General features: G+C 39.2%; 2 protein-coding genes across 3 annotated transcripts; one reads left to right on the top strand and one right to left on the bottom strand.

Moving 5' to 3' along the window:
- Positions 1-3,245: 3,245 nt before the first annotated feature.
- Positions 3,246-8,122, bottom strand: sirt3 (sirtuin 3). 2 transcript variants are annotated; one of them, XM_034116663.1, is made up of 9 exons: positions 7,876-8,122; positions 7,641-7,795; positions 7,460-7,514; positions 6,837-7,025; positions 6,524-6,756; positions 6,312-6,412; positions 5,661-5,822; positions 4,939-5,148; positions 3,246-4,223 (listed from the first exon to the last, which is right to left on the bottom strand). In XM_034116663.1, exons 2-9 carry the CDS (start codon positions 7,732-7,734, stop codon positions 4,200-4,202), a joined length of 1,068 nt encoding a protein of 355 aa, XP_033972554.1. In that variant the 5' UTR covers positions 7,735-7,795; positions 7,876-8,122; the 3' UTR covers positions 3,246-4,199. The 2 variants fall into 2 exon arrangements, with proteins under 2 accessions (XP_033972554.1, XP_033972555.1); XM_034116664.1 differs by lacking the exons at positions 6,524-6,756; positions 7,460-7,514; positions 7,641-7,795; positions 7,876-8,122 and having other exon boundaries at positions 6,837-6,925.
- A 6-nt stretch (positions 8,123-8,128) lies between these two features.
- Positions 8,129-14,742, top strand: psmd13 (proteasome 26S subunit, non-ATPase 13). The gene is made up of 13 exons (XM_034116662.1): positions 8,129-8,369; positions 9,016-9,094; positions 9,539-9,573; positions 9,683-9,738; positions 9,834-9,877; positions 9,968-10,054; positions 10,824-10,995; positions 11,094-11,173; positions 11,255-11,380; positions 11,913-11,975; positions 13,591-13,671; positions 13,875-13,991; positions 14,423-14,742. Exons 1-13 carry the CDS (start codon positions 8,269-8,271, stop codon positions 14,516-14,518), a joined length of 1,137 nt encoding a protein of 378 aa, XP_033972553.1. The 5' UTR covers positions 8,129-8,268; the 3' UTR covers positions 14,519-14,742.
- Positions 14,743-20,130: the final 5,388 nt, after the last annotated feature.

Below are 20,130 nucleotides of genomic sequence, written 5' to 3'. Positions count from 1 at the left end.
GCCGATACCTAGTCTCCAGTCTTTATGCTTACCTAAGCTATCTGTCTCCTGGCTGTCGGACAGTGGTATCAAAAGTCTTATCCAGCTCTTGGCAAGACGAAGGAAAAGAGGAATTCTTCAAATGTTCTGTTTCTGAACTAAACATTTACATCAGCTTTCATGGTACTGTCCAAAGTCTGGAGAGAAGAACATTATTTTTGGGAAATGCCAAAAATCCCCAATGGGATACAAGAAGAAAGCTGGTCAAAGAAAAGTGCTAACACTACGCTTCATCAACAAAATATCTACCAGGAATCTGAAGTGTGACATAAAGAGGTATGAGAGATGTAGAGTTTCCCTTCAGAGGACTTAAAGGCCAGCTTCATCCAGACAACTGACACTTCCCTGTCTTGGATCACTGACTGTCTCTGAGTGCTGAATCGGTAAAATGGTTTATAATGGGGAACATGGCACAGTTTGAACCCGCTCACCATGACTTTTTCTAGTAATTTGAGCATTGTGTTTTGATGAAAAGAAACATTCATACAATATTAAGTAGCATCATGCCTTAACATTCATAGAAAGATTTTTTAGTCTTGTCATAACAGAAGAGAAACTCTTCTGAGGAGTTCATGGGATTTAAACTCCTTCTCAGTGAACCTTGAGTTACACTCATCAACACAGAGGCTGAGGAGTCCCTTTGTTTCAACTATTTCCTCACTGAGCAAAAAGGAACGTTTATCTTCCCGCTAATTGTTTTACGGTGGCAGTTAACTCCTGCCACCGTAAAACAAAAAAATAAATACTAAAACAGGTTATGGTTCATTATTTTCATGTTCAACATATAGGCTACTTCTCATTATTGCCACATGTGAAATTGTGATGCAGCTTTCTGTACGTTTAAGACCTTTATCATTGCTACAGAAAATCTACTCAAAACATTTTAATAACATCAGACTTGTCTTGCTTAACAACCTGATCTTATTGTATTGAAATGAAAAGAAAAATGGTGTTGTCATGATAACACTTTTCCTTTTTAAAAGGAAACATTTATTATGTCTACCAACAGCAATGTTTAATTCAAAACACATTTTTTTCCACAAAATCATTTGGTATGTAGTAATTGCGAGAAATAGATGTCCTTGTAATTTCTATATGTTGTGGCAAGGATGTTGGTCAAATAACATACTAAACGAGAAAGTGTTTCAAAATATTTGTTGTCATGGTGGCACCAATTTCCAATTTTGAGTCATCTCATTTCCTTTTGCTACGTAAATACATAGCATAATATTACAGTACGTGTGTAAAATCAGCTACACTGTAGACAAATTAATTGTATTTGTTTACTAAGTGATGATGAATATCAGATAGTTTGCTTTCTAATGTTTACATGATAATGAATTAAATGTTTAAGTTGCTATAATGTACAAAACTAAATTTAAGTTTTGTAAAAAAAGTGGTTCTGTTTTGAAATGGAAAATATCCCGGGTGGCAGGCTGGCTTAAATTGAAGCCATTGCTGCCTGTCACCACAGTGTGTAGTTTGGTTACTGACTGTGCCTATTGTATGCCATATCCACGTTTTATGTGGAAACCTTTCTAATAAATGGTGTCATCTTTATAAATGTTCCAGTGGCCTTCGGCTGTAATGTCGTCAGCTCTGTTGGAGGTCAATGTTGTCAAACTATCTTGTCTTTTTATCTGAGATAACTTCATGTGCCAGACGGCATCACGCTGAGCAAACAGACCTTTCATTTAACATTTTGGATGAGCCACATTCCGATGCCAATTTTAAAACTACATTTATCGCATGGACGGACTGAGACAATAAGCCCCTGGACACAAGCAACGGGCCCAGCGTTTCTACATACTGTACACAAAACATGACGTGGCTGCATCGTTTTTAACAATGTAGTTGTTTTGGGTCTCATTGTGGTCATTTTGCATTCTTTTTTAGACCTTTTGGGTCTCATTCTGTTAGTTTTGCATCACTTTTAAGATATTTTGGGTTCAATTCTGGTCATTCTGCATCTCATTCTGATGGTTTTGTGTGCCTTGGTTGTTATTGTGCTTCTCAACCCAATTCCAACTGGAGGCACATTCAGAAGCATAAGAAGAAGAAAAAAAGAAGTGAAATGTACAGATATTAACTTTTGCTTTAGTACTCGAGTCCCTTCAAGAAGAACATAGATACCTACATGAAAGGGAAAAGTTCCCTTGCAGAAGATGATATCATGCAGTGATAAAATACACTTTTTCTTATCATGGACGTCAGCAGCAGCAGCAGCAGCAACAGTGGGGGGAAGAGAGGTGAAAATTGGAGCAAGGTGTGAAAGTGGTCTTGAAAAAAACTGCAGCAGGTGTGGAGTTTAATCAAATCTGTTAAAGTCTGCATGACTACAGAACCCCAAAGAACAGGTCACACTTAGTCACTTGGTGTGAGACATCTTGGGAAAAGTTGATGTATACATAGACATTATTATCCAGGCTTTGATCATATTTGGGATATAGTATGTACATGAGGCACCTGGGTGACAATTATCATAGTGAGGTTAATGATCGTCTGCATCAGAGCATTGCAGTTTGTATTTGAAACTTACACATCCAGCAAATCTGTCATTTGTGTATCGACTCAGCTGACTGGCTGTCTGGATTCCACTTCTCCATCCTATCTTTAGTGAATCTTTTGCTCTAATGTTCAAAAAGCTCTTTATTTTTCTCATACTGCCTGTGCTGCAGCACCTCTTTTCACCCTCTGTCTGAAACCAGAGCCCAGTTTGCTCTGATTGGTTAGCTGGCCGGCTCTGTTATGATTCGTCAACCACTTAGAGATGTCCCGCCCCTTAGCCTGGACAATGTTTTGGATCGCTAGGCAATAGAAACGTGAGTGTGTTTACGGAGGTAAACAAAGGAGTCCAATGGAGGCGTTTAAGGTGGGGGGGGTGTGTGTTGGAGAGAAACTCCCTCTGGCATTGACTTTGGTATTTCAGCCTTTGCAGACCATTTACATGCACAAAAACCTATATGACACACTACAGGAAAGGGAAAACCCCTAAAAGCACAATAGGGCCCCTTTAAATCAGATGTGCATGACTCTGTTTTAACTTTTGTAAAGTCTGAGCTAATATAGACTTGTATAATGTAGGTTATCAATGTGCAATCATAAGCATCCAACTAGGCCAACAGGAGGTCACTGTAGCATCCAAAGCTGTTGGAAAATAACAGTTTTAGGATGCCACACAATATCTTACAATAAACAGCCAATACTTTATAAATGCAGGTATGACTTTTTTTAATGTATGCATTAATAAAGATGTTTTAGTATGCAGTACATAATGCAGTGTGTACAGTGATAGGCAATTATCATAACATGATAACCCAACTGACGTCATTTGATCATTTACAAATGAAAGGTTTTATTTCCGCTGACATTTGCTGCTGTTTCAGTTTAATTAAGATATTGTAAACCATACTAGAGATTTACTCTGTATCGTTTCACAGACAACTACAATATCCTCCCCTTTATCAGTATTATAAAACCAACCGCCACTTGAATTCAAATTGAAACAGGGATCTTTGTCACACCAAAGGCAGTCCTCTGGCTCCCTCTGCAGGTTATAATACTATCAAATCCCACGAAAGGACCAACATATATCTTCTATCTCTGTGCTATAGAGCTCCATTCTTGTCCGAAGTCCATTAAAAACACCTCAGCACCAAATGTGAATTATTCCAAAAAGTGATTCCAGTTGGATAAATTAACCTTATTCAAACAACGGCCATTAACAAGGTTGTTTCTTACTCAAGAAATGTCGTATTTCTTTCTTAAAGTTTTGACACATTACAAGTTAAAGAACAATAAATACGATATAATACTGCACGTTTTTCTTATAGTTAACGCAACATGGAAGATCAGCTGCACAGTATATTATATTGCACATATACACCTAGTTAGATTTTTCCGTGGTTTGATCATAGCTGCATGTCACTTACCTGTGTTCTGTTTATATAAAATAAGAGAGACATTTCTGCATTTCCATTGTAGCAGTTCCTTATATGAAAGTCCGTGAGTTTCGATTCATATAACCAAACATCAAACAAGTATGACCACATGAGCCCCAGTAAGAAAAGAAGTCTGGGTTTAGTCCTGCAGTGTTGGTGTTTTCGTTACAGCGAGTGCAGATAATAAAGTCAAACCTCCAACTTGATGCGGTGAATTCGTCACTCTTCTGTCTTTGTTGCAGCCTGCAGATAAAAGTACACACAACAACATCAAAGTGGCTCCTGTTTGAAACTTTACAAGTAATCACTCCTACTGCAACAAATGTACCCATAGCTGGTTTGCTTTGCTTACAGTCAAACTATTTCTGTTTTTACTTTTTTGGGGCACGCACAACACAAAACTAAAGATACATGGCCAAAGACACTAAATGTTGATAAAGACAGGTAATAGGGCGGTGGTGGCGAAGTCCATAGGGACTTGGCTTGGCAACTGGAAGGTCACCAGTTCAAGTCCCGGAAAGACCAAGTGCTACCGAGGTGTCCCTGAGCAAGGCACCGTTCCCTACACTGCTCCCCGGGCGCCGTACATAATGGCAGCCCACTGCTCCTAACACTACGATGGGTCAAATGCAGAGAAACCGTTTCGTTCCTGTACTACGTAATGACAATAAGTTGAATCTAATCTAATGTACACTTAGCTCTATGACAGTGTTTAATAAAAAGCTAGTTCTTAGTGATACATTAACTATTGATATAAATATTAAATGAAATTATCCTGTGTAATGTAAAAGGGGTCACAAAGAGATGTATCACTTAACTTATTCAGCTTATTGTTTTGGTTTTTTAAGGCCTCAACTTTAATTGCTATTTGATTTAACATACATGGACCTGAGTGCAGAGCCACACAAACTGGGGACATAAAAAAGTGTGAGCTTGTAAGCAAAAAATCATAACTCACTTTCTCAGCAGCAGCGGCCATCAGAGCTTCCAGCTCCTGAGTCCAGCCGAGGGCCTGCACCAGGGCTTGCACACCGCTGACCACGTCGCCCAGCTGCACCACATCATGAGGACTGCGGCGCCCGGCGAACGGACCCACCCGGTCCCTGTTGATGAGCAGACGGGGCACAGAGGGGCGCACAGTCCCCGCCAGACTGGCAAAGGGTTCCACCTGCAGTGCAGAGAGTCAAACAGCAGCTTTTAAGGAGGACTTGTTGTTGTAAGGTGCCAGACAAATATAATTTTGGGGGGTATTTTTTCTTTATTCATGGTGATGATGCAGACAGAAAAACAGAGTGAAGCAAAGTTATTACAACCAAGAATCTCAACAACATAAAGTACAACTATTTGACTTTTAACATAAAACCCTGTCCCTCTTATCATATAAAAAAATATATTGCAAAAATGGCAACAAAGACGTATTCTTTGATAAAACATTGTTTTACATATTTTGTATACGAAAAGGTTTCCTGGTGGCCCACTGGGATTTTTTTTTTTTAACCTGAACTTTGAAATCTGGACACAAGAAAGAAATGATTTTGCATGTAGTACAACTGTCAGTTTCAATGTTTGTTCTCCAGTGTTGAACCTGTCCCTCACTTATGTCCCTTCAACATATTGTTTATACTAGGAAAATGTCAGATCACAGGTAGCAAGATGTAGTTTAAAATCTGTGGCGCTCACCTCCAGTGATGTTCCCATGACGATCAAGAGGTCTGCCAGTGGGAAATCTGTGAGATACTTGAAGAAGTTAAACGGAAGCTCCTCCCCGAAAAACACAATGTCGGGCTTCACCACGCCTTTACAGGTGGGGCACTTCGGCACGACACCTGACATCACATCTGACTGAGGAAACACGGAAACAAGATGGAAAGTGAATAATAATTACATTACAAATCTAAAATCCTAGTAAAACTGCAATAAAATAAAGGAAAACAAGACATTACTAAGATTTGAAAACACCTCATGTTTGTAACTTAAACTTAAAAAACGTAACTGATCTTCAAAACATCATTATAACACCTTATCTGATGTGAAAAACTGGTTAAAGAAAGAAGACTTTTTATTTATTTTTAAAGGACATCTATGTGAAGATATGATAACATGAGTAGACAACATGTTGGACAGTAAATAAACAAATACATGCACAAATGATCAACAGTGTCTACAGAACTCCCAACACAGTTTACCAAAAATTAAATTTAACAGAAAGATTTCACTTTGCACTTAATATTCACCGTGGCTAACAGGGGACACAATCATTACATTTCTTTTTAATATTCTTAAAAATATAAAAGCTAAATGTGTAGAATGAGTGTTTGGGTTTAAACTCACCCGTAACTCTCCTCCTTTGTATTTCCTCAGGCAGACCGTGCAGGTGGCGGTGGCAAAAGTACCGTGAGCCTCCACCAACATCTCAGGAGGAATCCCTGCCACTTGAAACACAGTTAAACAAACATCTAGGCTTCAAATGACCAATGATGTGCAGTTATTTCTTTATAGGATCAAAAACAAAACAAAAACAGCTAAATAATTTAAACACATACGCCTCTCCAGCCCGTCGATGTTCTGGGTGTACATCCTGAGGAGCTGACCCTTCTTGTGAAGCAGCCGTACAAAGTGATGGGTCAGATTGGGCTGATAATTCCCTGGGTACAGCTCTTTGGCCAGGGCGAAGAAGGGGTTTGGGTTTTGATGGAAAAAGCCTATCTCGAATATTGCCTCGGCATAAGGCAGGTCATACTGCTGCAGATTGTTGTAGAGACCGCTGCCTGGAGACCTGTGAGAGGGTTATCTTCTGAATACACCTGATATTAACAGGTTTATCTCAATACTGGAAAACATGTCTAATTGTTTTACCTGAAATCTGGGATGCCACTAGGTGTGCTGATCCCGGCTCCAGCCATCACCACCACCCTCTTGTACTGCTGCTCTCTGATGTTCTGGGCCAGGTCCTCCAGGGTCTGCTGCTCCTCGGAGGCACCTCCACCACCACTACCCCGGGAGAGAAACCCTCGAGTCCCATTCCACCAGAGAGAGTTTGTTTGTCTATGAAGAAGCAAAACTAAGATGAGGAGAGTTGTTGATCAATAATGTTTTATATGATACACATTAGTAAGAGCAGATGGATCCTAATCGGTTTGCAGCAACCCTGGACCACACTGACCCACTATAATCCCTCTTGTATTCCCACCACTCCAATTCAATCATGCTTTTTGGGGTTTTCCCCTTTCCTGCAGTATGTTATATAGGTTTGTGTGCATGTAAATGGTCTGCAAAGGCTAAAATCCCAAAGGGAGTTTCTCTGAAAATTAGCATTAGAAGGGACCCTTTTAGTTTTTGGATCATATCCTTCGTCATTGTTTCATTAACCATTATCTCAAGTGTTATACTTTAATTACAAAAATATTTGTTGCAACTTCACAAATGGCAATGTTTTGTGGTTTTTGTTACTATTATGGAAAAACATGTGCATTAAATACCTGCACAGAGCTGATGATGCACCTGCACCAGGGCACCAACTCCTTTGACACAAAACTATTTGAAAAAAAAACATTGTCACAATTAATCATAGAATACTTCCTATTATTTTTATCATAAAGTTGTGATACTAACAACTACTAAGGTGTGTACTAAGGTAGCACTCTATGGTTTTCCACCAACCGTGTTTAGAGAGCGTCCTGCTTGTTCTTGAGCACAGGTGCACACTGAAGAGTCCGACAGGTGATATTAATGAGGAGCTCGCTAAAGAAGCCATAACACAAATTTAACAGCTCCCAGAGTGTTACTCCATGACTGCAACTGACTCAAGAGGATACCTACAAACAGAAAAGAGCTGTCAACACAGTGTCTCCACCTAAAACAAAAGAAAATATGTAACTAATGACTAGCTGCCTACCCAATAATGACAATAATGCTTGTTGTCGTCCTTTGACCTCCTTGTGACTCGGACGTGAGTAACCTTAATGTACATGTAGAGTAGCTACATGTATTTACACAAAACAGCACGGTCGCTTTCTACCAAGCCAAATCACCTAATTCCTTTAACAATTAAAAAATAACTAACTGTGCGATACATTTAAAGTGTTTTGCTTACAAAAAAAATCCACTTTAATGTCCAAACAAATGTTAGCTAACGTTAGCTAGCTTTAGAAACGCCTCCTTCATTTCCCATCATCCTTTGCGCCCAGCAGCAGACCCACAACACGACTGGCTACTAACGTTAGCCGAAGATTCAGCAAAACCCATCAGTTCAGATTTTAAATTAATAGTTTACAGTCTTGTTTCCACTATGAGAGATGTTAGCGGGTTCCTCAAACAGCAGCAGAGCAACAGCTCCACGCCGGAGATGGCGACGGAGTGGCACACATTGGAGGAGTTTCACAACAAAAGGTAAAACGAGTAATACTGCAGCTAGTCCTGCTAATGCTAGGCTAGCTAACGTTAGCTCCCTCATTCATTGTAAATGCCCGCTGAGTCATGCACAGAGCTAGCAGTAGCTCAGGGTTGGCTTGCTAGCTGAAAGTTTCTTCAGTAATATCAGAGCTGAAACTCGGTTTTCAATGTTTCATTTGTTTAACACTTCATTCGGTGACCAATACATAACTTAACGGTTAAAAGCTTTAGACCCAAACTATTGATTTAGGCCAGTACTAGATTAAAGTTAATAACATGTTTTTCTTAGCTGTTTGCTAGCGGGGATATGGATGAGTCCTTAGTCACTGCTCCATCTGAATATCATAACTTCAATGTAGTGCTGTTTGGTCATACATATCACCGTGAAGGTTTGACTGAAAATCATGAAGTTTAAAGGAATCGTCTACAGATTTCTGTTTTAGTCAAATACATTTAAAAAAAGAAGCTTACTTGGCTTGACAAACAGTCCAGCAACCTGGAAGTTGGAGACACAGATATTAGAAACCTTTCATTTTATACTGTGTCAGAAGACGTTTTCAAATCATGTAATGAATTTAAAGACGATTGTATGTGTGTAATTTTAAAAGTTATTCTCAATCAGTTATCTGAATTTTTTTGACAGATTGTGGCATCAGTTGACTCTCAGGCTGTCAGACTTTGTTAAAGATCCTTGCTTTGATACCGGAGATGGCCTCATACAGGTAACTGCATACTCGCATCCTATGATAGACTACCACGAGATATGAGTTGGGATGTACATTAAATCAGTATGCACTTGTATGTCAAAGTGTCATAGCATGTATTGTGAAATATTTAAAATCAGTATCATGATAGATTGAAAGGTGCCTATATTACGATATGACAATAAAGTTATGTTTAAGGGTTTTAGACCGAATCGTTCAAGCATTATTGTTTTGTAATTTGAAATATTTTTTATTGTTTATTTACAGTTTTTATTTTCATAAATATCCAATTAGCTGCCGTTTTATGTCTGAGTTGCAAAAGATAAATTCAGAACCCGTATAACTTGAAGCCTTGGCACTGATTAAAATTATGATAAACTGTAATGTAAATTATTATTTGTTTCCTCTATAACAAGATTGATATTTTCTATGATCTGATCGTTACTTTTTTCCTTTTTAAAGCTCTATGACAACTTCATTAGTGACTTTGAACACAGGTGAGAAAAAGTATATCTAACACTCATTCTAGTCATTATTACCTTCTAGTTAAATATGTTCCGACATTTGCCTGTTTCGATGCTAATCTGTGTTTTGCTTTCTCACCAGAATCAACCCATTGTCCCTCATGGAGATGATACTGTATGTTATCAGACAGATGAAAGGTACAAAATAACATAACAGGCAAAAGGATATATTTCCTAGCAAAAAATACTTTTCTTTCATATCTTAGTATTAACAAAAAAAAAATTGTTTCCAGATCCTAATGATGCCATCACCTTTCTCGAAAAGACCCGGGAAAAGGTGAGTTGATAACAACTTCAAACATTTAGAAAAAGGACTGTTAATGGTGGAATTGAACAACAAACTTAAACATGTCTCTTTCTGTTTCAGGTGAAAAGCAGCGATGAAGCCGCCATTCTCTGCAGGACTTCTATCGGCAGACTTAAGCTGGAGATCAACGATCTTCCTGCCACAAAGGTAAAAGCTCCAAAACTCTGTTCTCTCCCAGATGCAAAACAAACCTCACACCTCATTCACATATAACCCGTTATTGCGCATATTCAACGCCTAGCTGCTGGTAAGGTGCCTGTGTGATGTGTCGGTAACACCGTTAAACAAAGCAACAGCAGTGCATCAAAGTCACACATCCACAACTCATAATTTTTCTTACTGAATTAACTTGAGAAAGGTGGCAAACACAGACACAAATAAAGCAGGAAAAAAAACCGGATGCAGATTTTATGTGACCCGGGATTAAAAGAATCCTTATGGAATCAGTACTATGAATCCACAGAACCCTGAGTTTAAGTAAGGAAAAGTCTGATCAAAGTGTTCCTTATTATAAAATACTTAGTACAAATGACATGCTGGATGATGGTATTATTTCTAAGTAGCCTAACATTTCAAAGGGAAAAATAATACATGGCTTGCAAAACAGAAGCATGTTATAATCAAAGGGAGTACAAAATCAAAAGAAACTTTTAGTTTAATTCTTCTTTGACACTGTTTAAAACAGAAAGTTTACAAATATTCCGTGGCAGACTTATTAACCCATTGTTTAAACTGCTCCTTAGTCAATAAAATATAAATATAAAATATCATTGTATGTAGCACTTCAAAGTTTAGCTTATCTGAAGCTTTTCAGTATTCAGAATTATAAATAAAGATAAAATAATTAGCCAAATGAAAATATAAGAAATATGATCCACAATAAGCACATATTCCCTCTTTGTCGCTGCACGTCCAGAAACTCATTGAAGAGGTCGAGGGAATGTTGAACAACTTGCCCGGGGTGACGTCGGTCCACGGACGGTTTTACGATCTCTCCAGCAAATACTACCGCATCATCGGGAACCACGCCTCCTACTACAAGGACGCTCTGCGCTACCTCGGATGTGTGGAAATTAAAGACCTGCCAGGTGAGCACCATCAAACACCTAGACTTGTTTTAAGGCTGAAGGAGAACAGAAAGTATTTTGTGTGGCTGGCCGATCTAATGCTGCTGTTTGCTCCACAGAGACGGAGAAGCAGGAACGGGCGTTCACACTTGGGCTGGCTGGACTCTTAGGAGAAGGAGTTTACAACTTTGGAGAGCTTGTGGGTTTTAACACAGTATTCATCATGTTGTTTATTAGCGCTGTTGAGCTCTTGTTGACGATTGCTGTTGTGTTCTTGCAGCTGATGCATCCTGTACTGGAGACCCTGAGGAACACAGACAAACAGTGGCTCATCGATACACTGTACGCCTTCAATGGAGGAAATGTGGAGAAGTTCCAGAGCTTCAAGTCTGCCTGGGGCCAACAGGTGATTAACATTATTATAACAGCTCAACAGATTCATTTAGGATCATCAACTCAAATAGATGTCAATCTAGCATTTAAATAAGCCTCTGTTTGAGGGGTGCATGCAGTTTGAAGGTGCAGATGGGTGACTCTTAAAAGCAGAACTTCCCTAGTATGCAGCTTCAGTTATCTTTTACAAAGATTCTCAAAATCTCTAGAGGGATGTAATGCCAATCTTCCATAAAATGTTCCTGCTTCTTTTTTCTTCAAAAGTACAGTTGGGTGGACATCTGTTGACTGTCAAGCATTTTGTTTTGTATTCTTGATTGGTGAGATAAGCCTGTTTTAGCTCTGTTATAACTGTGTATGTAGCAGCTCGGATCAAAACCCCTTCAATAAGTAATTGAGCCAAGTTGGACACATGTCAACCTTCAAGATACCATCAGTATGAAGGCCGACTCGTAGCACAGGAATATGTTGAACCAGGTTAAAGAATTATACATGATCCATGGTACTGGGCAACTGTCTGATTTATTTTCTTGTCTTGTTCCCAGCCTGACCTTGCAGCACATGAGGCTAAACTGATGCAGAAGATCCAGCTGCTCTGCGTGATGGAGGTGAGACTGAAAACCAGTTAGACTTTATTTTAATGGATCAATGCATTCACTTGCAGACATGAATTAAACGCATGCAAAGGATTCATCTTGGAAATACAAATGTGTGCCATTGATCAATTACAAACCGTAGAATTTTAAAAACAGGAAGAACCCACATTTATAAACATATCCACATTAGACATGGATTGCAATGAGTCGGTGAGGGCAATTAACTGAAATTAACTGACTCGGCTAGGGATGCTCCGATCGGCCGATCCGATCGAGTGGGCGGGGCCTAAATGGAAGATTTAAACATCACTTTAAATCTTCTATTTAAAGTGATGTTTAAAACTCAGTTAATGGGGCTCATTCACTGGAGCTTCCACAAACAACAATCAACTTAATTATTACATTCAAATGATAGAATAGAATAGAATAGGGAGGGATGAAACCCTCTTTAATGGTCACACATGCAGAGCACACAGCACACACAGTGAAATTTGGCCTCTGCTTTTAACCCATCCTAGTACAAGGAGTCTAGTACTAGGAGCAGTGGGCAGCTATTGTACAGCGCCCGGGGAGCAATGAGAGTGGGGGGGAAGGGGGGTGTCCGGTGCCTTGCTCAAGGGCACCACGGCAGGGCAGGAGGTGAACTGGGACCTCTCCAAGTAGAAGTCCACACTCCATATTTAGGTCTGGTCGGGGACTTGAACCAGCGACCCTACGGCTCCCAGTCCAAGCCCCTACTGACTGAGCCACTGCCGGACTATGATGACTATGATGACTATGATGTACATTATTCAAGTTTACATTCACTTTGGATAATAACACGGGAGAAATGAGCGGAAGCGCTCTCTTTTCCTCTCTCTCTCCCCCCCTCTCTCTCTCCCCCCCTCTCTCTCTCCCCCTCTCTCCCTCTCCTGACAGCCTGTCAGTATCGTCTCATGCAGCTCACTGATCCAGTAATGAGTGACCCGACAGTGAAGAATAAATATATTTATAACTAGTTTAGCTTGTTCCAGAGGTAGATAAAATAGCTAAGTGTGTTAGGTCTAACTCTTGTGTGTCGCTCCGCTCACCGCTCCGTCACAGCGGGTGGAGCTGCAGGATTTCTGCTTCACACACGTTGCATACCGCTATTTTACTGTCTTTTTCGGACACCTTAAAATACTGCCAGACCGGTGAAGCCATTTTGGCGAGCTTGTTTTGCCGCGTACAGAGAAAAGTGTCATGTATTTTACGTCATGCGATCGGCTCTCGCGATCGGCATGTTTAGAGAGCACCGATCGGTAGAGAGTGAGTATCGGCAGATCTCGATCGGTGACCGATCGATCGGAGCATCCCTAGACTCGGCTAACTAGTCACACACACTACCCCAGACTCTGTCACCAAGATTTCAGTAATATTTTAAGTGACCCTTATTTGATTTTTGCTGCGCCTCTTCCTGGTCTGACTACGGAATAATCGCTCTCTTAGATAGTCTGATGGTCACACAAATAATATACACTGACTAACTGTAGTTTGTTCAAAGAGTCGTCATGTTTTCGTACCTGTCTCATGTGACAGAAGTGATGTCACAGTGAAGGTTGAAAAACAGGAATATTAAATCACTTCAAACGTGTCCTTTCTTTTCCAGATGACTTTCACTCGTCCTGCAAACCACAGACAGCTCACCTTCACCGAGATCTCTGAGAGTGCCATAATCCCCGTCAATGAGGTGAGTCGGATGACGAGTACATTTAATCAGCCCATCAATAGATGTCAATAAGGCCACGATCCAACTTAATACAGTTTGTCAATTTCACCTTGCTTTTCCAACCCCGGAGACCCAATAAGTTTTCACATTTGTTTTTATCGACATGAAAATGTATTTATTTGCGAGTATTGAAGTAAAGTGAACTGATGGAGCGTCTCCTGCAGGTGGAGCTGCTGGTGATGAAGGCTCTGTCTGTGGGCCTGATCAAAGGGAACATTGATGAGGTGGACCAGAAGGTGCAGATGACCTGGGTGCAGCCCCGGGTGCTGGACTTGCAGCAGGTTAGTCCTTCCCCTTTTATTTTATATTATATTATTATTATTATTATATAATATTTTGCACTAGATGTGCAATTTCAAAACAACGCTACACAGTCGAAATTCAGACTCTGCGCATGTGTTCACAGTGCAGGACATGGCAGTAAGGGAATTAATCCAAAATGGTGACACAGCAGCAGACAGTTTTTACCCTTGCAGCTGCAGGGAAATGATCAGAGAATTTAAAGCAGCTTTAAGACTTAATTTGTTCTAGTAAGGAGTGAGAGCGTTGCTGTGGCTCAGTAATGCCACCTAAAGCTGAGTGGGACAAAGTACAACTGTCAGAAATTGGAAATAATAAACTAAGGGGATTTGACATTAGGGGGTATCTGTATAAATAAGTACAATTGGATCAGAAGGGGAAGTTAAGACTGCCTGCTGTGTTTTGTTTTTAGGTCAAAGGAATGAAGGAGCGTCTGGACTTCTGGTGCGGAGACGTGAAGAACATGGCCATGCTAGTGGAGCAACAAGCCCACGACATCCTCACCTAGACCCCCTTCTCCCCGTCAGGCCAGGGAGGAAACCTCATCACAAGATTTCTGTTTTGTATTGTTTGTCTTTCTATCAGATGTTGATTCTTCACGCTTTATACCAACCTGTAAAAATACACTCTGGTATTTTACAAATAAACAACTGGTTGCATCATTATTATCCTCACCATATGGTCTTTAAAAACATTGTCTAAAATATGAATAAAAATGACCAGAAAAACTCACTTTTGTATTATTTATTTATGTGCGTCTTTGTAAGTCTTATGTGCATGCCGTATACATTTATATATACTTATGCATTAATGTACTTAAGTAAACTAAATGAACACTGTTGATTGACAATTTGAAGTATTTGTATATATTTTTTCTTCAACGTACATCTGTCTTAATGTAGTGGTCGATATTTCTTTAAAAGAAAAAATAACTGACGGCTATAGATCCAATTGTACGTTTATTAGTCATTACAGTTCACTTTCTTAATATAAATATTTATTTGTATTCTACATTGATCTTGTCTTTGAAGACCACTTGCCGATCAAGTCTGGGAACACTGGGACATTAGTCCAAGAAAACTAAATAATAGGATAAAGTTCTTTACATCAAGTGATTAGAGTTCCATACTTTCTTTGACACTTCACTTTAAGATTAGGGGTTAAATATTACCTAGGTACATAAACTCAAGTACTAGAATATGATTTTTTAAATAAACTCACCAACAGTTTGTAATGTTGGATCGACAAAACAGTCCTTGTGAAGTTGTCACTATGACGATGAGGCATTTCCCACAGTTTTTTCTTATCTATAATGAAAACATTAGTTAATCTACCTCACAAACAACACAATGCTTTTTTATTAACAAACTGGAAATGATTAGTATAACATCCTTTAAATATGGAGTTATAAAGCAAATAGTGCCCACAAATTAGAACAAGGGTGCAACTCACAATTATCTTTATTGATATACAGTGCCCTCCAGAATTATTGGCACCCCTTTAGAAAGATGAGCAAAACAAGATGCAAAAAATGTCTAAAATATTAACAAAAATCGAACCTTTAATTGAGGCAACATAATTGAAAGAAACGTTAAATTCTTATCATGAAACAAATATTCTTTTCAAAAATACAGTTATTGGTACCCCTTCATTTAATATTTGGTGCAGCCTCCTTTTGCCAGGATTACAGCTCTGAGTCTTCTCCTGTAATGCCTGATGAGGTGAACACATGGCACGGGATCTGAGACCATTCTTCCGTACAGAATCTCTCCAGATCCTTCAGATTCTGAGGTTGACGCTTGTGGACTCTCCTCTTCAGCTCATCCTGTCCGGTGCTGTTGTATTTGCTGTAAAGTGTTTTTACTGTAGGGTATGTTTATTATATGTACAGCACTTTGGCTCGACCAAAAATCGTTTAAAAATGTGCTATATAAATAAAACTTGATTTGATTTGATCCCACAAATGTTCTATGGGATTTAGGACCGGGGACTGTGATGGCCATGGCAAAACCTTTATTCTGTAGTCAGTAAACCATTTTTGTGTAGATTTTGAGGTGTGTTTCGGATCATTGTCCTGCTGGAAGGTCCAACCACGGCCCATTTTAAGCTTCCGGGCAGAGGCTGTTAGGTTTTCATTTAATATCTGCTGGTATTCATGATATCATGTATCCTAACAAGATGTCCAGGGCCTTTGGAAGAAAAACAGCCCCACAACATCAAAGATCCACCACCATACTTCACAGTGGGTATGAGGTGCTTTTCTGTATGGCTATCTTTCTGTCTACGCCAAACCCACCTTTGACGTTTGTTGCCAAAAAACTCTATTTTGGTCACATCTGACCATATAACCCTGTCCTGCAAACTGTAGGCGCTTTAGTATGTTTTTAATTGACAGCAATGGCTTTTTTCTGGCAACCCTCCCATACAACTTGTGGTGATACATGATGTATGTCTGATGGTCGGTTTGGAGACTTTCTGACCCCAAGACTCAACTAACCTCTGCAATTCTCCAGCTGTGATCCTTGGAGATTCTTTTGCCAGTCGAACCATCCTCCTCACTTTGTGTGGTGTGAATGTACACACACGTCCTCTTCCAGGCTGATTCTTCACATCTCCTGTTGCTTTAAGCGTCTTACTTATTGCCCTGATAGTGGAAATGGGCATTTTCAACAGTTTCAAGATTTTCTCATATCCATTTCCTAATTTGTGCAGCTCAACAACTTTTCGTCGCAGATCATCACTGTGTTCTCTGGTCTTTCCCATAGTGATGAATGACAAAGGGAATTTTGGCCTGTGTCACCTCCTTTTAATACCCCAGTGAAACAGGAAGTCATGGTTGACCAATTAAGAGTTCCTAATCAAACAGGTGAACCTACAAATGTAAGATATGACTGGAAATATACTTCAGTTAGATTTTAATCATAGGATTTTCTAGGGGTGCCAATAATTGTGGCACACATGTTTTGGAGAAAAATATTTATTTAACCCATAAGGACCCACCGTGACACGGGTGTCACATGAACTTTAAATGTTCTGGAAAGTTCCTTATACAGCTTGAGCCTTTATTTTATCTCATGAAGTCCCTAAGTGACACACACTGAACAGTCTGGTGGGTCATGGTCCAGGTCATGTGATTTTGTGTTCCCATAACAAGATGTCCAAGATGTCCATGTGCCAGACTAACACATGTGACAGAACGAGCTACATTTCAAAAGCTTTTTTGTTTGTTGCTAAAGGTCAAATTCAAGCCATTTAAGAATTAAAATGCTTACATAACATGTCCTTTATTACATTTAACCTGTTGTGGAAACATTTATTGATCAAATTGATATGAAACAAATTAGATAAACATTGCGGTGACACTGGTGTCACATCGGGACTTTAACCCTAAACTTTCACAGTAAACCCAAAGTGACATAATATGTACAATTAGAAATATTATTATGATCTGCTCAGTTAATTTAGCTGATTCAATTATATATTGAGTTAATATGTTCTTATTCTTCAATTCAAAGAATGTTCAAACTAATTTAAACCAAAAAATCATCCTCATTAATTAAGTTAAAAATAAGAGTTATTTTACCATTAAAGCCCAATGTGACATATATGTCACATTTCAGATATTTGACACTAGGGGGGTTTCTTGTCAGAAATGTGTTCTAGGTGGTCTATTTAGTCTAAATGATGTTCCCCTTAATTTTCCCAAAAGTAGAAATGGGTCCGGGTTCTTATGGGTTATTAATAATTTAACTTCAGTGAAAAGGTAAGATTGTTTGTGAATATTTTTGAGTGAAATATCATGAGGAAAAACAATAAATAAATGTTTTGCATCTTGTTTTGCTCATTTTTACTAAAGGGGTGCCAATAATTCTGGAGGGCACTGTATCTACTAATTACTCTCTTGACTTATCATTTATACATGTGCCAAAAAACATATTTGAAAATTGAAAAATGGCTACTAGGAGATGCCAGATCCAATGTTTTCATATAAAAAACGTTAATTAAGGAATCTGAGAACCAGCAGATATTCACATTTTAAAGCAGTAGATTCAGTAAGATAAATGTTCTGTTGCTCAACCAATCGTTTTATTGACGGACCGTTACAGCTTTAACTCTTATGTTTTTAGAGAGAGCATTTTAGGGCCATGAACAAGACATTGATATTTTGAAAATCAATATCACGACAGACGCTCTGGTCACCACCTCATCCTTAATGAGCTTCTGGGATGGATTTTCCCAGTATGTTTAATGATCACTGGTGCTGAATAATGGCTGTAGAAAGAAGCTCCCTTTGTTTCTGAGGATCTAACACCAAGGTATAATGAGATTGTTTTTTGTTTAGTGGCAGAATTTCAGAAATGCACAGGTGTTGAAATAAGTCCGCTTACTTTCAAACAGAGGTATAATGTTTTACAATTCTGCACTTTATACTGTTAGGATTTCTTAACTGAAAAGAGTCCAAGGAAGTTTATTTAAAAGTTTACAGCATTTATTTAAATACACAATACACCTATAAACTACTAGACCTATATTATATATTTCGTTGAGTTGTGTACTTGTTTTATCCTAAATGTTTTAAAACTATTTTCAAAACCAGAGAATTAATCAAGATAACGGTGCGTTTATTTTGGTCTCCCTTGAATGGTGTCGTCCCTCTTTGCACACGCCTCAGCATTGTGGTTGTCTGCCAGAAGCTGTCATAAATTGACCTGTATACAGTATTAAGCAACATTTTTAAACGTTTTATTTCCTGGTTGTTTTTAACTATATGTTTTTACAAAATAAAGGATTTTAGTCATCGTCCCCGGAACTTCAGTTATCCAAGAAACAGATGGAGCATTCGTTAGCCTGTAGCTCGTAGCTGCTCCATTGGTGTTCACCAAGGAAACACTGGTTTTGAAAGTGAAACTGCTGAGGAGGACACCTCTGTGGATAAATCGGCTCCTAAAAAAGAATATGCTGATAAATTAGGAATGAAGTAATCCTAATCAGAAAGGTTTACTGAAATGGCAAAAAATTCCAGGTGCCGCAATGCTTGGTTTCTCCCAATGTATCACAATAGGTGCTTGTGTGGCAGGAATGAGTTCCAAATGCCTGAAATTAGTTAGCATTTTAGCTGGTTCCCTTTTCTCAACGTCCACCATTTTTTGAGTGAGTTTTTGGTTCAAAACCTTAAATAAGATGTGTGGTTAAAACAAGCAATTGGATAATTTACTGGAAAGATCAGCCAGGGAGACTGGATGAAGTAGCAGACTCAAAACAGTATTTTGCTAAGTACAGTTACGGCCCGTCCACACAGCGGCTTTGGAAAAAGCTTGCCGGCGGGCGTGTCTGAAGCTCGACCAACAACCAATCACATGAATCTCCCGCCCCTGACACACAAGCAGCGGTTTGATTGGCTAGAGCTTGTACTGGCATATGATTTGATTGGCTGACGCTTCCACCGAAAGCTTCAGAAGCTTCAAAAGTTGAACATTGCTCAACTTTTGCAGCCTGAAACGCCAGGAAAGCTCCGCTCTGCTTCCCACAATGCAGTTCGGCGAAAAGTGACATCACCCCATTCAAAATGAATGGGCAGAAGCGTTGGAAGAAGCTTCCAAAGCCGCTGTGTGGACGGGCCGTTACAGCTAGCTACAGTTTGGCAGTGTCTGCAATCTAGCAAACATTAGCCAGCTAAAACCCAACCCCAAAATGTATTAATATAAAGTTATACAAAGTATTACTGCTACAGTAGCTTGGAAACTAGCAATACAGGAAATTAATTTGATACATTCATTTCTAGTTTGTCAGACCACAAATATGACAAGAGCTAGCTAGCGGCTTGCGGCTAGCTGAAGAGAGGCAAAGCACAGGAACACTCGGCACGTTCCATCTTTTAGATTTTGACAAGAAGAATAGGCCTGAGTCGTTACATAGATATCCAACCCAGTCTCACGGCATTTCGTGTTATAGTCACGAAATAAATGTAATCTATTGATTCGTGTTCACCAACACGATTTTAAAAGCAATGTATTTCTATTGGTAGTTTGTTTCGTGCATAGTATAATGTCGGAGTTTTTTTGCCGTCAGTGAGGAAAAGAAATGGGGCTCAGAGCCTCAGAATACTGAAATCTGTATTTT

Source organism: Trematomus bernacchii, unplaced genomic scaffold (assembly GCF_902827165.1).
Source record: "Trematomus bernacchii unplaced genomic scaffold, fTreBer1.1, whole genome shotgun sequence".
Classification (NCBI taxonomy): domain Eukaryota; kingdom Metazoa; phylum Chordata; class Actinopteri; order Perciformes; family Nototheniidae; genus Trematomus; species Trematomus bernacchii.
The sequence above is the reverse complement of the archived record's forward strand: the minus strand, read 5'-3'. Positions and strand labels throughout refer to the sequence as shown.

What these genes read in the sequence shown, in the direction of transcription:
- sirt3 (XM_034116663.1), bottom strand. Translation starts at nt 7,734, where the DNA reads ATGGCTTCTTTAGCGAGCTCCTCATTAATATCACCTGTCGGACTCTTC. An exon ending in CAGGACGCTCTCTAAACACG is followed by an intron (nt 7,515 to 7,640) that starts GTTGGTGGAAAA and finishes TTTTTCAAATAG; the next exon opens with TTTTGTGTCAAAGGAGTTGG. An exon ending in CATCGACGGGCTGGAGAGGC is followed by an intron (nt 6,413 to 6,523) that starts GTATGTGTTTAA and finishes CTGTGTTTCAAG; the next exon opens with TGGCAGGGATTCCTCCTGAG.
- psmd13 (XM_034116662.1), top strand. Translation starts at nt 8,269, where the DNA reads ATGAGAGATGTTAGCGGGTTCCTCAAACAGCAGCAGAGCAACAGCTCC. An exon ending in AGTCTGCCTGGGGCCAACAG is followed by an intron (nt 11,381 to 11,912) that starts GTGATTAACATT and finishes TCTTGTTCCCAG; the next exon opens with CCTGACCTTGCAGCACATGA. An exon ending in GGGTGCTGGACTTGCAGCAG is followed by an intron (nt 13,992 to 14,422) that starts GTTAGTCCTTCC and finishes TTTTGTTTTTAG; the next exon opens with GTCAAAGGAATGAAGGAGCG.